This window comes from Elephas maximus, chromosome 15 (genome assembly GCF_024166365.1).
Source record: "Elephas maximus indicus isolate mEleMax1 chromosome 15, mEleMax1 primary haplotype, whole genome shotgun sequence".
Classification (NCBI taxonomy): Eukaryota; Metazoa; Chordata; class Mammalia; order Proboscidea; family Elephantidae; genus Elephas; species Elephas maximus.
In genome coordinates, this window is record NC_064833.1 from 726,070 (window position 1) to 739,183 (window position 13,114).

At 50.1% G+C, this 13,114-nt stretch overlaps 1 protein-coding gene across 15 annotated transcripts in view; it reads right to left on the reverse strand.

Annotated features, from left to right (window-relative positions):
- Positions 1 to 13,114, reverse strand: part of MROH1 (maestro heat like repeat family member 1) — a 63,458-nt gene that overhangs the window by 26,776 nt on the left and 23,568 nt on the right. For 12 of the 15 annotated variants that reach the window (XR_007513234.1, XM_049853602.1, XM_049853604.1 and 9 more), the window contains 4 exons: positions 10,935 to 11,013; positions 10,139 to 10,252; positions 7,958 to 8,031; positions 6,159 to 6,284 (listed from right to left, as the gene is read on the reverse strand). Coding sequence is in view for 14 of the 15 variants with exons in the window: in XM_049853602.1 (XP_049709559.1) it covers positions 6,159 to 6,284; positions 7,958 to 8,031; positions 10,139 to 10,252; positions 10,935 to 11,013 (393 nt within the window). In the remaining variant the exon portion in view is untranslated. The remainder of the gene's footprint in view (positions 1 to 6,158; positions 6,285 to 7,957; positions 8,032 to 10,138; positions 10,253 to 10,934; positions 11,014 to 13,114) is intronic. The other 3 variants (XM_049853610.1, XM_049853608.1, XM_049853606.1) reach the window with 1 other exon arrangement.

Below are 13,114 nucleotides of genomic sequence, written 5' to 3' on the forward strand. Positions count from 1 at the left end.
AAACTTGCTCTTGAACGTCCAGCAGCTAAAGCAAAAGGAAGAATTGATGAAATAAAAGAACTGAACAGAAGATTTCAAAGGGCAGCTTGAGAAGACAAAGTAAAGTATTATAATGACATGTGCAAAGAGCTGGAAATGGAAAACCAAAAGGGAAGAACACGCTCGGCGTTTCTCAAGCTGAAAGAACTGAAGAAAAAATTCAAGCCTCGATTGAGTTGCAATAGTGAAGGATTCTATAGGGAAAATATTAAACGACACAGGAAGAAGATAAAAGGAATACAGAATCATTATACCAAAAAGAATTAGTCGGTGTTCAACTATTTCAAGAGGTAGCATACGACCAGGAACCGATGGTACTGAAGGAAGAAGTCCAAGCTGCTCTGAAGGCACTGGCAAAAAACAAGGCTCCAGGAATTCATGGAATATCAACTGAGATGTTTCAACAAACGGATGCAGCACTGGGGGTGCTCACTCGTCTGTGCCAAGAAATATGGAAGACAGTTTCCTGGCCAACTGACTGGAAGAGATCCACATTTCTGCTGCAGCAGTATATTGACAGGGAACTGCCAGAAATTCAAGCCGGTTTCAGAAGAGGACATGGAACCAGGGATATCACTGCTGATGTCAGATGGATCCTGGCTGAAAGCAGAGAATACCAGAAGGATGTTTACCTGTGTTTTATTGACTATGCAAAGGCATTCCACTGTGTGGATCATAACAAATTACGGATAACTTTGCAAAGAATGGGAATTCCAGAACACTTAATTGTGCTCATGAGGAACCTTTACATAGATCAAGAGGCAGTTGTTCAGACAGAATAAGGGGATTTGATTGGTTTAAAGTCAGGAAAGGTGTGCGTCAGGGTTGTATTCTTTCACCATACCTATTCAATCTGTATGCTGAGCAAATAATCCAAGAAGCTGGACTATATGAAGAAGAGCGGGGCATCAGGATTGGAGGAAGACTCATTAACAACCTGCATTATGCAGATGACACAACCTGGCTTGCTGAAAGTGAAGAGGACTTGAAGCACTTACTAACGAAGATCAAAGACCACAGCCTTCAGTATGGATCACACCTCAACATAAAGAAAACAAAAATCCTCACAACTGGACCAATGAGGAACATCATGATAAACGGAGAAAAGACTGAAGTTGTCAAGGATTTCATTTTACTTGGATCCACAATCAACAGCCATGGAAGCAGCAGTCAAGAAATCAAAAGATGCATTGCATTGGGTAAATCTGCTGCAAAGGACCTCTTCAAAGTGTTGAAGAGCAAAGATGTCACCCTGAAGACTAAGGTGCGCCTGACCCAAGCCATGGTATTTTCAATCGCATCGTATGCGTGTGAAAGCTGGACAATGAATAAGGAAGACCGAAGAAGAGTTGACGCCTTTGAATTGTTTCAGGGAAGAATATTGAATACCCCATGGACTGCCAAAAGAACGAAGAAATTTGTCTTGGAAGAAGTGCAGCCAGAATGCTCCTTAGAGGCAAGGATGGCGAGACTGCGTCTTACATACTTTGGACATGTTGGAAGGGATCAGTTCCTGGAGAAGGACATCATGCTTGGCAGAGTACAGGGTCAGCGGAAAAGAGGAAGACCCTCAACGAGGTGGACTGACACAGTGGCTGCAACAATGGGCTCAAGCATAGCAACAATTTTGAGGATGGCGCAGGACCGGGCAGTGTTTCGTTCTGTTGTGCACAGGGCCGCTATGAGTCAGAACAGACTCAACAGCACCTAACAACAACAAAGTAACAGTATGGTCTCATGTTGAATTTTCTGATTCTGACAACTGTACCATGATTAGGTAGGAGACTGTCTTTATTTTCAGAAAATAAACAACATGCTCAGTATTTAGGGATTTTAAACGGGCAAAATGTCTCCAACTTACTCTCAAATGATTCAGAAAAAAAGAAACTGTGTGTGTACGTGCAGTGTATGCATGTGTGTGGATAAAATAAAGAATGCCAAAGACATCACAAGAAAACAAACTGCAAACCCAGATTCCTCATGAATACAGATGCAAAGATCTTCAACAAAATAGCAGTAAACTGAATCCAGCAACATGTAAAGAGGATTATACACCATGACCAGGTGGGATGTACCCTAGAAATCCAAGGGTAGTCCAACATCTAAAAGTCGGTTAATGTGACACAGCTTATCACTGGAATAAAGGACAAAACCCAGGTGATCATCTCAGTAGACGCAGAAAAAGATCTGACAAAATCCAACATCCCCTCATGATAACAACATTCGACAAACGAGGAACAGAGGGGACTTCCTCAACCTAATAAAGGGCACCTATGAAAAACCCACAGCTAACATCACACTTAGTGGTAAAACAGTAAATTCTTTCACCCCAAGAAATGGAACAAGACAAGAAGGTACACTTTCACCATTTTTGTTCAACAGTGTACTGGGGGCTCTGGCCAGGGCAATTAGGCCAAAAAAAGAAATAAAAGGCATTCAGATAAGAAAGGGAGAAGTAAAACTATTTCTATATGCAGATAACATGATCTTGTACACAGTAAATCTTAAGGAATCAATTAAAAAAACTATTAGAGCTAACACATGAACTCAGCAAGGTTGCAATATACAAGATCAATATGAAAAACAATTTTGTTTCTATACAGTAGCAATGAACAAAACAAAAATTAAACTAAGAAAACAATTACATTTACAGTAGCATCAAAAGAATACTTAGGAATAAATTTAATAAAGGAAGTATAAAACTTATACTCTAAAAAGTACAAAACACTATTGAAGGAAATGAAAGAAGATCTAAATAAATGGAGAGACATCATGGATCAGAAGACTTAATATTGCTAAGATGGCAAAACCAAAGCCATTGCTGTCGAGTCGATTCCGACTTACAGTGACCCTATAGGACAGGGTAGAACTGCTGCATAGTTTCCAAGGAGCACCTGGTGGATTCGAACTGCCGACCTTTTGGTTAGCAGCTGTACCACTTAACCACTGTGCCACCAGGGTTTCCCTAAGATGGCAATACTCCTCAAACTGATCTACAGAGTCAACACAATCCCTATCAAACTCCCAGCTGTTTTTGCAGAAACTGACAGAGTGCCTAAGAAGAGATAAAGAAGTCCAAGGCCTTTATACTTAATTTCAAGGATTAAAGTTAGTTTTAAGGATTAACAAACTACTTAAAGTGAAAAAATCATAAAACCATGTTTAACTGAAAATTAATGATAGTAGAAAGTACCACTAACTCAGCAATAATCAGTTTTTTCTTAGAAACGTGTTGTCTAACTCCAGGATAAACACAGCTGCGTGTGCGTCTGTGTCAATGTTTCACCCACACCCTTGGGTAGTGCTGCGCATCCCAGAAGCGAGTTAGCACTCCTTAGCCCCCAATGGAATCCTCACTTCAGAGGTAGTCATGCTAAGTTTCAAATATTTCTGCAAGGGAGTGTTTATTAATTAGCACAAAAGGTATCAAATATTAGAAATAACTTGCTATTGGGGAAAGAAGTGATAAATACACGTGGTTGCGCAGGCATGTTTTGCTTGTTGTTTTTCCCATGTTGTTTTAGAATCAGCTTGCCTAGCTCTAGGGTTGGGGGAAAAAAGTGTATCATCTAGAAAGACTATTAAAAAGTTGAATTTGTAATATGTTAAAAGAGCAATCTCAGTTTTATGCCCACAAATTCAACAACTTAGACAAAAGGAGAAAACTCTGGAAAGACAATGTGTTAGCAGCAGCTTGATCTTTAGAAGGTCTGCTTGCAGGGCCGGACTGTGCCTAGAGTCCTGGAACGGCTTTTTGAAACATTCTCTAAGTATTAAGATGGTTGGGCTGCTTGAGGCACTGAGCGCCTGCTTTCCTTCTGGGAGTCTGGAACTTGGGTGGCTGTGGCTGGCAGAGCGCCTATATGACCAGCCCCCAATAACAACCCTGGACTCAGTTTTTGATAGGTGTCCCTGGGCTGACACGCTGCTGCATCCCGTTGCTGCAAGAGGGAGTATACTGTGCTGCCCCTCCCTCAGAACCCACCTGATATGGGTCATTTACTCGTTGTGATAAACTACAGCTGTGAGTATAACTGCCTCTGAGCCCTGCTGAGTCCTTCTAGGCAAATCACCAAACACAGAGGTGGTCTTGGGACCCGCAACCCAGAGATACACCACCAAAGCTTATTCAAGAAAAACAGATACCCCAAATAGTCCTGCCTACTGAAGAAACTGAATTCACGACTAAGAATGTCCCAACAGAGAAACCTCCAGGCCTACATGGTTTCACTGGTGAGTTCTACCAAAGATTTAAGAGAAAAATAATTCTTGACAGACTCTTCCAGAAATTAAACTCATTAGCATTACAGACAAGGCAAAGAAAGGGCAGACCAAAATCTCTCATGAAGAAATATAAAAATTCTCAACAAAATATGAACAGATCACTTCCAGCAGTACAGTACAAGAGTAATAAGTCATAACCAACCATAATCCCTGTTGTTGCTGTTAGGTGCCACCAAGGTGGTTTCGACTCATAGCAACCCTGTATACGACAGAATGAAACAGTGCCTGGTCCTCCGCCATTCTCACCGTCGTTGCTCTTGTTTGACCCCATCGTTGCAGCCACTCTGTCAATCCACCTCATTGAGCGTCTTCCTCTTTTTTGCCTCTACTTTACCAAGCATGGATGTCCTTCTCCAGGGACTGGACCCTCCTGATAACATGTCCAAAGTACGTGACACGTAGTCTCACCATCCTCACTTCAAAGGAGCACTCTGGCTGTATTTCTTCCAAGACAGCCTTGTTCATTCTTCTGACAGTCCATGGTGTATTCAATATTCTTCACCGACATTGTAATTTGAAGGCATCAATTCTTCTTTGGTCTTCCTTATTTATTGTACAATTTTCGTACACATGTGAAGCAACTGAAAACACCATGGCTTGGGTTAGGGGCACCTTAGTCCTCAAAGTGACGTCTTTGCTTTTGAACACTTTAAAGAGGTCTTTTGCAGATTGTCCCAAAGCAAAGGTCGTGTGATTTCCTGACTGCTGCTTCCATGGGTGTTGACTGTGGATCCAAGTAAAATGAAATCCTTGACAACTTCAATCTTGTCTCCATTTATCATGATGTTGCTGACTGGTCCAGTTATGAGGATTTCTGTTTTCTTTACGTTGAGGTGTAATCCATACTGAAGGCTGTGGTCTTTGATCTTCATCAACAAGTGCTTCACGTCCTCTTCACTTTCAGCTGGCATTAAGCCACAGTGAAGTACCACCTATTGGGATGGCTAAGAGAACAAGACACTGAGCAGGTGCTGACGAGCAGCAGGAACTCTCATACCTGGAGACCCTCAGCGCTGCCAAAAAGAGGGGCCACAAGAACAGTAGGACCCCACTCCCCAGAGGCCTGCAGGAAAGCCCCAGATCTGACGCTCTTAGCAAACGTTCATGCTTGAGAAAGCTTCCTTTTATTAAACGCAAAGGAACGAAATACCCACAGAGGGCAGTGGAGTTCAGCAATGGAGTTCTTGCCTTCCATGCGGGAGACCTGCATTCAGTCTTCAGCCAACGCAGCAAACGCCTCGTGTGCAGCCATCACCCATCTGCCAGCGGGGGCTTGTGTGTTGCTGTGATTCTGAACAGGTTTCAGCAGAACTTCAGACTAAGACAGACTAGGAAGAAAGGCATGGTGACCTACTTCCAAAAATCAGCCAGTGAAAGCCCTGTGGGTCACAACGGTCTGATCTGCAACCAGTCGTGGGGATGGCACAGGGCCAGGCAGTGTTTCGTTCCATTGTGCGTGGGTCACTGTGAGCTGGGGGCCAATCTGATGGCAGCTAAGAGCAACAACGTGCCCATGACCACACACACTCTTACTGAGCTCTACTGCTCGATTCTGGGTATAGAGGGCACCACAGTCAAGATGCCAGTGTTGTGAGGACAGTGCACCTGTCCTTTCCTGACCTTGGCACTTGCTTGGTGACTTTCTAAATAGAAAAGCCCAAAGATAGCGAAGTGTCTCTCCTGCTTCTGCCAAGTGATGTGAACCAGGCCCCGCTGGGGCACCGACCTTGACTCACAACTGGAGAGAGCACTTGGTGCTCAGCCCAGGCCCCTCCAGCAGATGCCCACAGCCTGACAAAGGAGGTGCCACCGGGGAGCAGGTATGGTGGCCTCACCTGCAGCTCAGGGGGCAGTGCACACTGCTGCACAATATACTCCATCATCGCCTGGCCTCCGGGCTGCTCCAGGTAGCCGTGGTGGGCCATGGCACTGATCACCTGTACCACAGCCCGCTTCACCTGCTGGGACAAGGGGGGAGACAGAGTGCTCAAGGCAGGCTCTTCACGGTCCTGCTGGGAGATGAAGGCTCGCCCTTCCTCCACCTGCACTGCATTTGCCCCCACATCCCCACCTGCGCTCAACCTGCTCCCACACCTGCACCTGTACGCCTGCCCACATCTACACCTGCACCAGCACGCACACCTGTACTTGCACCCTCACTGCACCTGTACTCCTGCCCACACCTGCACACACACCCATACCCACTCCTGTACCTGCACCCACACCTTCATTTGTACCCCCACCCATACCTACACCTGTACCTGCACCCAATCTGCCTTCTTTGCAGTCTCTCCGGCTGCACAGGGGCTCCCTCCAGCTTGGGGTCACGCTCGGGTATTTAGGGGAAAGCAGCTCTGACCTCAATTCCCCTGCTCCCCTCCAAGCTCCCCTTTCACTGACTTCCTTCCTCATCCACTCTGATGGAGTGTCGGCCCCAGCTCCATCAAAGCGACGCTTCAGAGGCTCTGGGCCCACCCCCACCCCCGGACACCCAGCCCCGCTCACCGCCACCAGCCCCCACCTCCTGGACACCCAGTCCCAATCATCACCACTAGCCCCCACTCCCTAGACACCCAGCCCCACTCACCACCACCAGCCCCCACCTCCTGGACATCCCAGTCCCACTCATCACCACCAGCCCCCACCTCCTGGACACCCAGCCCCACTCACCACCACCAGCCCGCACCTCCTGGACACCCAGCCCCGGTTACCACCACCAGCCCCCACCTCCTGGACACCCCGGTCCTGCTCATCACCACCAGCCCCCACCTCCTGGACATCCAGCCCTGCTCACCACCACCAGCCCCCACCTCCTGGACACCCAGCCCCACTCACCACCACCAGCCCCCACTCCCTAGACACCCAGCCCTGCTCACCCACCGCTGGGCTGGGCTCTCTGGCTCCCCTAGCCCCAAGCATGTGTTCCCTGACCCAGTTACACGTGCTGGTGTCCTCTGGGGCTGGTGTACATCACCCTGTGATTGTTTGCCCTTTAGGGAGAGGACCTGGCCTGCAGCTGCTGTCCAAACAGTCCTTGGCAGTTTGACCCTGAGTGCCCACCCTCCACTCAATGACCTGCTGGTGTCTAAGGACCTGGCAGTCCTCCGTGGACAAGAACAGCTTCTCTCTCCTCAAGCCAGCGCCCCTCACCTCATGCTTTTCCCCACCTCAGGGAGAGATGCAGGCCCCGCCCTGGCCAGCTCCTCCCACACGCTGCCCACCTCAGCCTTCTTTTGCCAACCCAGGCAACCCCAGCCTCGGCGGCCACTGCCCTGACTCCCAGCCCCCCATGGACCAAGTGGGCAGTGGCAGCACGTGGGCGTTCAGGCTGAGGATGCAGGCCACTTGAGCCTGCTGGGTCAATGTCAGTGACTGCTGGGGGAGAATGATGAGCTTCTCAGAGAAGGCCCCGCGAGCAGGCCCAGTAGGCAGCACACAGGCTGCAGTGACCCTGGGGTGGCAGGAGAACCCTCTGGGTCCTGCAGGGAAGCCAATCCTGAGCTGGCACAGGGGACTGACCTGGTCGCTGTCACCCTGGTCTCCGGCATTGAGAGTAAGGTGCAGGAGCACCAGCCCCCATAGGAGGCAGCAGGTGCCCCTGCACTGGCCCTGCTTGTGCTCCGGTCACGGCTACCTTGTTATTGGTGTCCAGAAGGGGGTGCCGCATGGAGGAAAGGATGAAAAGCTTCCGGACTTCCATCTGAGCAGCTGCAAGAGACCCCCAGGATGGCTCAGTCCCCACTAAGACACAGACCGAAGCCACCGGCCCCTAGAGGGCCAGGGCCTCATCTCCATACCACCCCCCGGATGTGCCAGACAGCATGTAGCTTTACAGTTCTCAACCTCAGTTACCTGAGGACAGCATGCTACCTCATGGGGTCCCCATGGGGCGGCTAAAGCACTGCTTAAGGAGGGGGTGCTTTCCTTTCCGCTCAGCTGCCCCGCACCCTCCGCAGCACCCAACCTGGGCTCGGGTGGAGTATCATCCAAAGTAGCAGGCCCTCGGAGGCAGTCTGGCCATCGTGGGCTGTGCTGGCCCGCTAAGGGTGCCAGGGTTCTGCAGCGCCATCAGCAGACTTGTAGCTCAGTGGCACAATCTGGGTTGTGGTCCCAATGCCACTACCCTCTCAAATCCTTGCCCTTTTCCCAAGCTGCTTCTACATCATTCCCACAGCTCTGAAAACTGCCTGCTTGCAGCCAAGCCTGTCAGGCCAGCAAAAATCCCCACAGGGAAGATCCTCACAGGGTGGGCCATACCCATTGTGGAAAGTGCCATTGCAGGTGTCCCCGCCACTTGGGTCTCTGTCACATACTCCTATTTACCTTTATGACCTTCTAAGACGTAAAACCCTCTCTGAGCTCACCAGCATTGCCACAGATTGCTGATTCCAAGACAGGCAATGCACAGACAAGGTACCAACATGCTCTGTGTGAAACAGGCCTAGCTCATTAACACCCACTCCATCAGCCTTCAACGCAGGGCCCTGTCAGTCATTAGTACCCACCCCACCAGCCTTCAACGCAGGGCCCTGTCATTAGCACCCACCCACCAACCTTCAACACAGGGCCCTGTCATTAGCACCCACCCCACCAGCCTTCAACGCAGGGCCCTGTCATTAGCACCCACCCACCAGCCTTCAACACAGGGCCCTGTCATTAGCACCCACCCCACCAGCCTTCAACGCAGGGCCCTGTCATTAGCACCCACCCCACCAGCCTTCAACGCAGGGCGCTGTCATTAGCACCCACCCACCAGCCTTCAACGCAGGGCCCTGTCATTAGCACCCACCCCACCAGCCTTCAACGCAGGGCCCTGTCATTAGCACCCACCCCACCAGCCTTCAACGCAGGGCCCTGTCATTAGCACCCACCCCACCAGCCTTCAATGCAGGGCCCTGTCATTAGCACCCACCCCACCAGCCTTCAACGCAGGGCCCTGTCATTAGCACCCACCCCACCAGCCTTCAACGCAGGGCCCTGTCATTAGCACCCACCCCACCAGCCTTCAGCGCAGGGCCCTGTCATTAGCACCCACCCCACCAGCCTTCAACGCAGGGCCCTGTCATTAGCACCCACCCACCAGCCTTCAACGCAGGGCCCTGTCATTAGCACCCACCCCACCAGCCTTCAACGCAGGGCCCTGTCATTAGCACCCACCCACCAGCCTTCAACGCAGGGCCCTGTCATTAGCACCCACCCCACCAGCCTTCAGCGCAGGGCCCTGTCATTAGCACCCACCCCACCAGCCTTCAGCGCAAGGCCCTGTCATTAGCACCCATCCCACCAGCCTTCAACGCAGGGCCCTGTCATTAGCACCCATCCCACCAGCCTGGTCCCTTGGGTCTAATCACGAGGGAGCATCAGACACAGGGAAATTCTATAATTAACCGGCCAGACTCTTCAGAAATGTCAGTGTCGGGAAAGACCAAGAGAAAAAACGTGGGGAATTTTTCTTGACTCCAAGAGTCTAAAGAGACAGCCAGTCCACGTGTGCCCCTGCTTAGCCCTCAATGGAGGGAAAGCTGTGAGAAGAGACAGCATTTGACACTTGGCCACGTCACACCGGCTGCCCGCCCACCCGTCATAGGGAAAGCCCAAGAGCACCCTGGCACAGCCGTCTGTGGGAGGAGTGCAGCACTAGACCTCTAAGTGGCAGGCAGGCTGACAGCTCCACTGTACTGTTCCTGCAACTTTAAAAAAGCCTGAAATCTTGCAAAACAGGCAGTTGGGAAAAATCTTTCAAGAATTCAAGTCAGGGTGCTACTTTTCACCTGAACAACGGACGGCGCCTTCCTCGGGTGCGAAGGGCACTCACCAGCCGAGTTGATGATATGCCTTAGGACCTGCAGGGAGCCCACACGGACTCGCTCGTTGTTGGTGTCCAGCTTGGGCAGCAGGAAGGCCAGCAGGCGGTCAGGGGCGAAGCAGGCTGCAAAAACCTGCAGTCAGCCAGCTCTGCCCCACACCTACTCATTAAGGGCTGAACTTCTCGGGTGGGCTAGGAACTTGTCTGTTCGTCCCCATCACCAGGCCGAACCCCCTCCTTGGAGCCTACACCACCACCCAGGGGAGGCCCCTGCCCAGCCTCCCGAACAAGAAGGCAGGCGTAAGGAGCCAGCCCTTTGCCTAGCCCTACCTGGGCCTAACAGGACAACTATCTGTGTCTGCCTCTCCCACCAGGCGGAGTCACAGGGACAAGTCCCCAAGGGGCCAGCAAGGGCAAGGATCTACATGGCAGCCCCCGCAACACCACTGGCTGGCCTTTGTCACAGGGCAACCAAAGGGTTCCTATTAGAACCACCCAGAGAAGCCTTGGGGGGATGAAGGGGTTCTACACACAGGTCTGGGTGCTCCTGTGCTCAGGACCCCAATGGCCTAGCGTTGCCAGGCTCCCTGGGGAGTGCTCTACAGCCTGAGACCTCAGTGCTCTCATAGGACAGGAAGTGTGGTGGTATGTGGGACACAGATTCTCAGAGGCCCACTGAAGCTTCTCATATGCTGGGGAGTGCCCACAGAGCCCCCAGCACCCCTCCTTCTGTCCTGACTCTGGGCCAGCCTAAAGCTGGATGACCCTTGAGTCCAGAGAGCCCCCACCCTCCCCACCTGCTCACCAAGCACAGTGAAGCAGCGCAGCACCTCCTTTTGGTTGCTGACCACCAAGGGGCTGGACAACTCTACCGGCACGCAGATCTGTTCCAGGGACAGAGGGCAGGGGTCACCAAGGGGCAGCTGGGGGCTGGGGCCCAGCCATGAGGAAATGAAGCACTTAAAGGGGTGGGTCCCAGCGGTCCAGGTCAAAGGCAGGGGAGCTGGGGGCCTCTCCCACATAATCAGAGACTGCTTCAGGGTCCACACCTGCCCCCTTGTGGTGGGGAGGGAGACAGACGGATGGGACACACACACACACACACACACGCACACACACCCCCATTGGTCAGGGACACACACACAGACTTTCTCACAGCTGTTCCTCATCTCAAGAGCCTGGAAAAGTCCTCACTCCACTACCTCCTGCCTTCCCACGAGCGCCCAAGAGGACAAATCCCCAGAAGAAGCTTTTTTATAAAGACGACAGTTACCTACTTCCCTGGGCAAACATTCATTCAAAAATAGTAAATTAAGTAAAAAGTTGTTGCACTGGTAACAAGTCAACACCAGGCTGCAGCAGTCTTGACTTTGGGGCTTTCCCAGAGGCTCCTCCCACTCTCACCTGTTAGGAGCTGGGGGTGACACCCTGGCTTCCCACTCTCAGTCCCCAGTGTCATAGCAAAGGGCACTAAAGCCATGTTACGGTCCATGAGAAGACCGAGCATGGAACAAAGCCCCCAGAGCCTCAAGTTCCACCACAAGCCGGACTTTGGCAGTTCTCAGGAACAGACGGAAGGAGAGAGAAGGGGAGGCTCTGGCCGAGGGGCTCTGCTCCCAGGTGAGGCCCTGTCATTTCCACTGTAAACACCAAATCTGATCGCAAAAGGAGCTACAGCCTCCTCTTTGCTCTCTTGCAGGATGAGCCATGCAGGGGAGCCAGCTCCCATGCTGTGAGAACACTCAAGCAGCCCTTTGGAGAGGTTCACGCAGTGAGGAACTGAAGCCTCCTAGCCAATAGCCATGTGAGGAGCCATCTTGGAAGGGGACCCTCCAGCCTTTGGAGCCTTCAGATGATGCAGCCCTGGCAGACACCTTGACTGCACCTTTGGAAGAGACCCTGAGCCAGAACCACCTGGCTGAGCTGACCCAGGATTCCCGACCCACAGTGACCACAAGATTGTAAACGGTGGTTGTTCTAAGGTGTTATGTTTGGGTAATATGACAACTAAAGCAAATGGGTAGTCATCTGGGGGGAAAAAAAAAGTCAATTCTCATTCGCTCCTTCCCTCAAATAAATTTCAAATGGATCAAACAATAAAAGCATGAGGGGGAACAACTCAGACAAGGAGGGTAAGAATGGTTGCACAACTCAAAGGATGTCGTCACTGTCTCTGAATTGTACGTGCAGAAACAGCTGAACTGGTGTCTGCTTTGCTGAATCTATTCTCAACTACAACAAAATAAAAACTTTATGGACCCATATCACTGACCATTATGTCTAAAAATTGCTGAATGGGAGCAGACTTTGCTGTGCAAAATAAAATATTAATAAGAAAAAAAGTAGGAGGGGAATAGAGACTTTGACATTGCCTGTTTGAAAGGTTTTTCTAAGTATAACAAAACAAACTAAAACGCAGAAGGTGGGTAAAAGATGACGTAAAAATTTGCGTGGCAAAAAAAAGTACCATAAAATCAAAGGATAAAGTAGGAACAAATACTTAGGCATATATGATACTAGACTATAACAAACTGCTACAGATTAATATGTAAAAGACCTAAAACCCAATAGGAAGAAGAAAAAAAAAGACATGAACAGAGTTCAAAGAAAAAGAAATGACATTTTTTCCCACCTTCTCAGAGTGTATATGTGTTTCCCTTTTCTACCTGTTCCCCACTCCCATCCACCATAGTAACCATTCTAAAGCAACAAGTATCTGTTTTTATAGTTTTTGCAAATGTCTGTTGTTTTGTGCATTTTTATATTAAAAAAACCCATTGCCATGGAGTCAATTCCAACTCACAGTGACCCTGTAGGAGGACAGAGTAGAACTGCCCCATAGGGTTTCTGAGGGGTGGCCGGTGAATTTAAACTGCTGACCTTTTGGTTAGCAGCCAATCTAACCAAACTTACTTATATCAAGTGAATGATATGTGCTACATCTGTCATTTTTTCTATTATGTGTTTAGAAGTGTAAACTTTTCT